The sequence below is a fragment of the Empidonax traillii genome, unplaced genomic scaffold (genome assembly GCF_003031625.1).
Source record: "Empidonax traillii isolate 1590-97213 ecotype Southwest subspecies unplaced genomic scaffold, ASM303162v1 scaffold1759:size64342, whole genome shotgun sequence".
NCBI classification, from domain to species: Eukaryota; Metazoa; Chordata; class Aves; order Passeriformes; family Tyrannidae; genus Empidonax; species Empidonax traillii.
Genome location: NW_020956952.1, coordinates 61949 through 64342, shown reverse-complemented (window position 1 = coordinate 64342; position 2394 = coordinate 61949). Strand labels below are relative to the sequence as shown.

Sequence of the window (2394 nt, the reverse complement as noted above, 5' to 3'; positions counted from 1 at the left end):
TGGCCGAGGGGGTGGCGGTGTAGGGGAAGGCGGCGGACATGGCGCCGGGGTAATGCATCCGCGGGTCGGAGAACCTGGTCTCGGTGAGCGCCGGCAGCGTCGGGAAGGAGCGGTCGAACTGCCGGGGGTCGGAGAAGGGGCTCAGGTCTGACGTGCCTGTTGGGGCGGAGGAAGAACGAGGGTGGTTAGAGCACCGTCCTCGAGGGTTTGTCCTCCAGCCCTCCAGCAGAGTTAAAGCCAGAAGGAAAAAAACATCTCCTGGATCTGCCAGGGGGGAGAGAGCTGGGGAGCTTAAATAAAAAGAAAATCCCCCAAAAACTCCCAAACCCGTTTGTTTAAGTTGTTCCCATTTCCTGTCCTAAAATTTGTTGTTTCCTATCCAAGAAGGGACACGACTTAGCTGAGCTTCTCTGAGGGCTCTATTCATCTCCGGCAGATTAAAAAAAAACACACCCCATAAACACAGAAAAAAAAAAAGATGTTTAGCCATTTCATCAGCTGTGTAGTAAATAAATGGATGCAGGCCCCAGACGGCCGGTCCCTGGGATCCTCCGTGGTGTATATACACACACACGGAGACAGGGAGGAAAAGCTGGAGCCCAGACCAGCCTGCTAAGCCTTCTTGTGGGTGGCCTGTTCGTGCTGATACCATCAGGGGATGGAGCTGATAAACACACAGCTGAAAACTCCCAAGCTAGGAGCCCACAATATCCCTCTGCTTGAGTTCTCTGTGTATTTTTTCTCCTTCCAAGAGGATAAAGAGAGTGAGAAATTCAGGCTTTCTTCTGCTGGGGGAAGGGAGGTTCGGGGCAGCGCGGTGGGGACGTTACCCAGCTCCATTGGATGCCGGAGCCCCCCCCACCTTTTCTTGGGGGATCTAAAAACAAAAGGGGTCACAGTCAGCTTGGAACTGGAGAGGGAGCTTTCCTCAGTGCTCTTGGATCCCCTGTGAGGAGCCCAGGTTAGGGGTGGGAGTCCACACCAGCAGATCCTTGGAGGACCTCAAGGTGTTCCTGTGGCTCTCTCAGCTGTCCCAAGGCCGGTGCCAGTCCTTGCAAAGCCCAGAAACCTCCGGCCTTGGTGCATCAAGGCAGAGAGAAATGAGTTTTGCTGTCAAGGGAGAAAAGTAAAACCTCTGCACTTGAGAACTCCACAGCCCAGGCCCAGCTCCAGCACTGGGTCTGCAGAGGGCATGTTTAGAAACAGTGACTGCACCTTCCTCAGCCTTGTAAGGCTCCTTGTGAGATGAAGATCTCTCGAAAGAGCAATTCTAGCCCAAATCTGATGTACTGAGCTCAAAGCCTTGCCCAGCTGGAGGTGGCTCTCCATCCTTCTGGATTACTCCCAAGAGCCCTATTTTTCCCTTGTTAAAAGCAGGGCCTTTCTGCTTTGGTAGCGGAATCCAGCCCCAGTGACTTCTTTTGGTCTCATCAGCTGGATTTTGAATCACTCAGACTGAGAGAAGGTGAGGTGAGTATGCTAAACATGCTTGTTGGGTTTGGATATGAATATACATTCAAACTCACATTCATAGGGCTGGGTGCCTGCTCTGCATGCACAGGGATGTGTGCTTTATATATATATTTATTACAATGAAGCATTTTGAACTTCCCAGGGCTGGAGTTCCAGGCCCCCGAAGCATTTCCCCAGGAAAAAAACACTTCAGTTAATCCCTTCCAGCTACGTGGTGACACGGGCACGCTCTGGAGGGGCAGGTAAGGGAGGGGGATTTGATCTGAACCCTCTTTCTAATCCCGGGTGAGTCCTTCAGCCACCGGCCGCTGGAAGGAGGAGTGGGGAGGAGGTTCCTCCCTCCCCTGCAGCCCTTTTGCGGGCGATCGGCAGCGCCTGCCTTCCCACGCAGGCTCCACGGAGGGGAAAGGCGGGGGAGCACCTGGTTTGCGAACGTGGCTGTGGCTTTGGTGCGAGATAAAGAGAGGAGCAGCCCTGAGCTGGTCACGAACCGCACTGCTCCGGCTGGAAAAGCTCTGCAAGGAGCAGCTTGACCAGAGCCCGTAGCTTTAGCAAGACAGCAGCGTCACAGCGCAAGGCAGGACCACGGGACAAAAATCCTGGCTGAACGTGGACTGGAAAGAAAAAGTGCTATTTTCTGAAAAAAAAAAAACGTGCCTCTCCTTACACTCAGCAGCTCTGCCACTGCTGGTTTGCCATACACTGCAAAAAAAAAGCAGCCTCTAAACCCCCCCTAGTCCCCAGAAAACCCAGATTGGTGCTTGCTGCCTTCCCAGATGACAATCCCCAACGCTCCGACCGTGCTCCTTCGTTAGCTTTCACAGGCCCATAAATAATATTCCATAAAATGCAAATCGAAATCAAACCTAAGTGCTCAGGGCACATTTTCCTTTTCCTCTATAACACATTCAATGGTTTTTT

General features: G+C 52.7%; 1 protein-coding gene across 1 annotated transcript in view; it reads right to left on the bottom strand.

The window, feature by feature from the left end:
• Window positions 1-6: 6 nt before the first annotated feature.
• LOC114070950 (runt-related transcription factor 3) overlaps window positions 7-2394 on the bottom strand; it is a gene marked incomplete at its 3' end in the record, with an annotated part of 34164 nt that continues 31776 nt past the window's right edge. The window contains exon 5 of the mRNA XM_027908577.1: window positions 7-156. Within this exon, the coding sequence (XP_027764378.1) occupies window positions 7-156 (150 nt within the window). The remainder of the gene's footprint in view (window positions 157-2394) is intronic.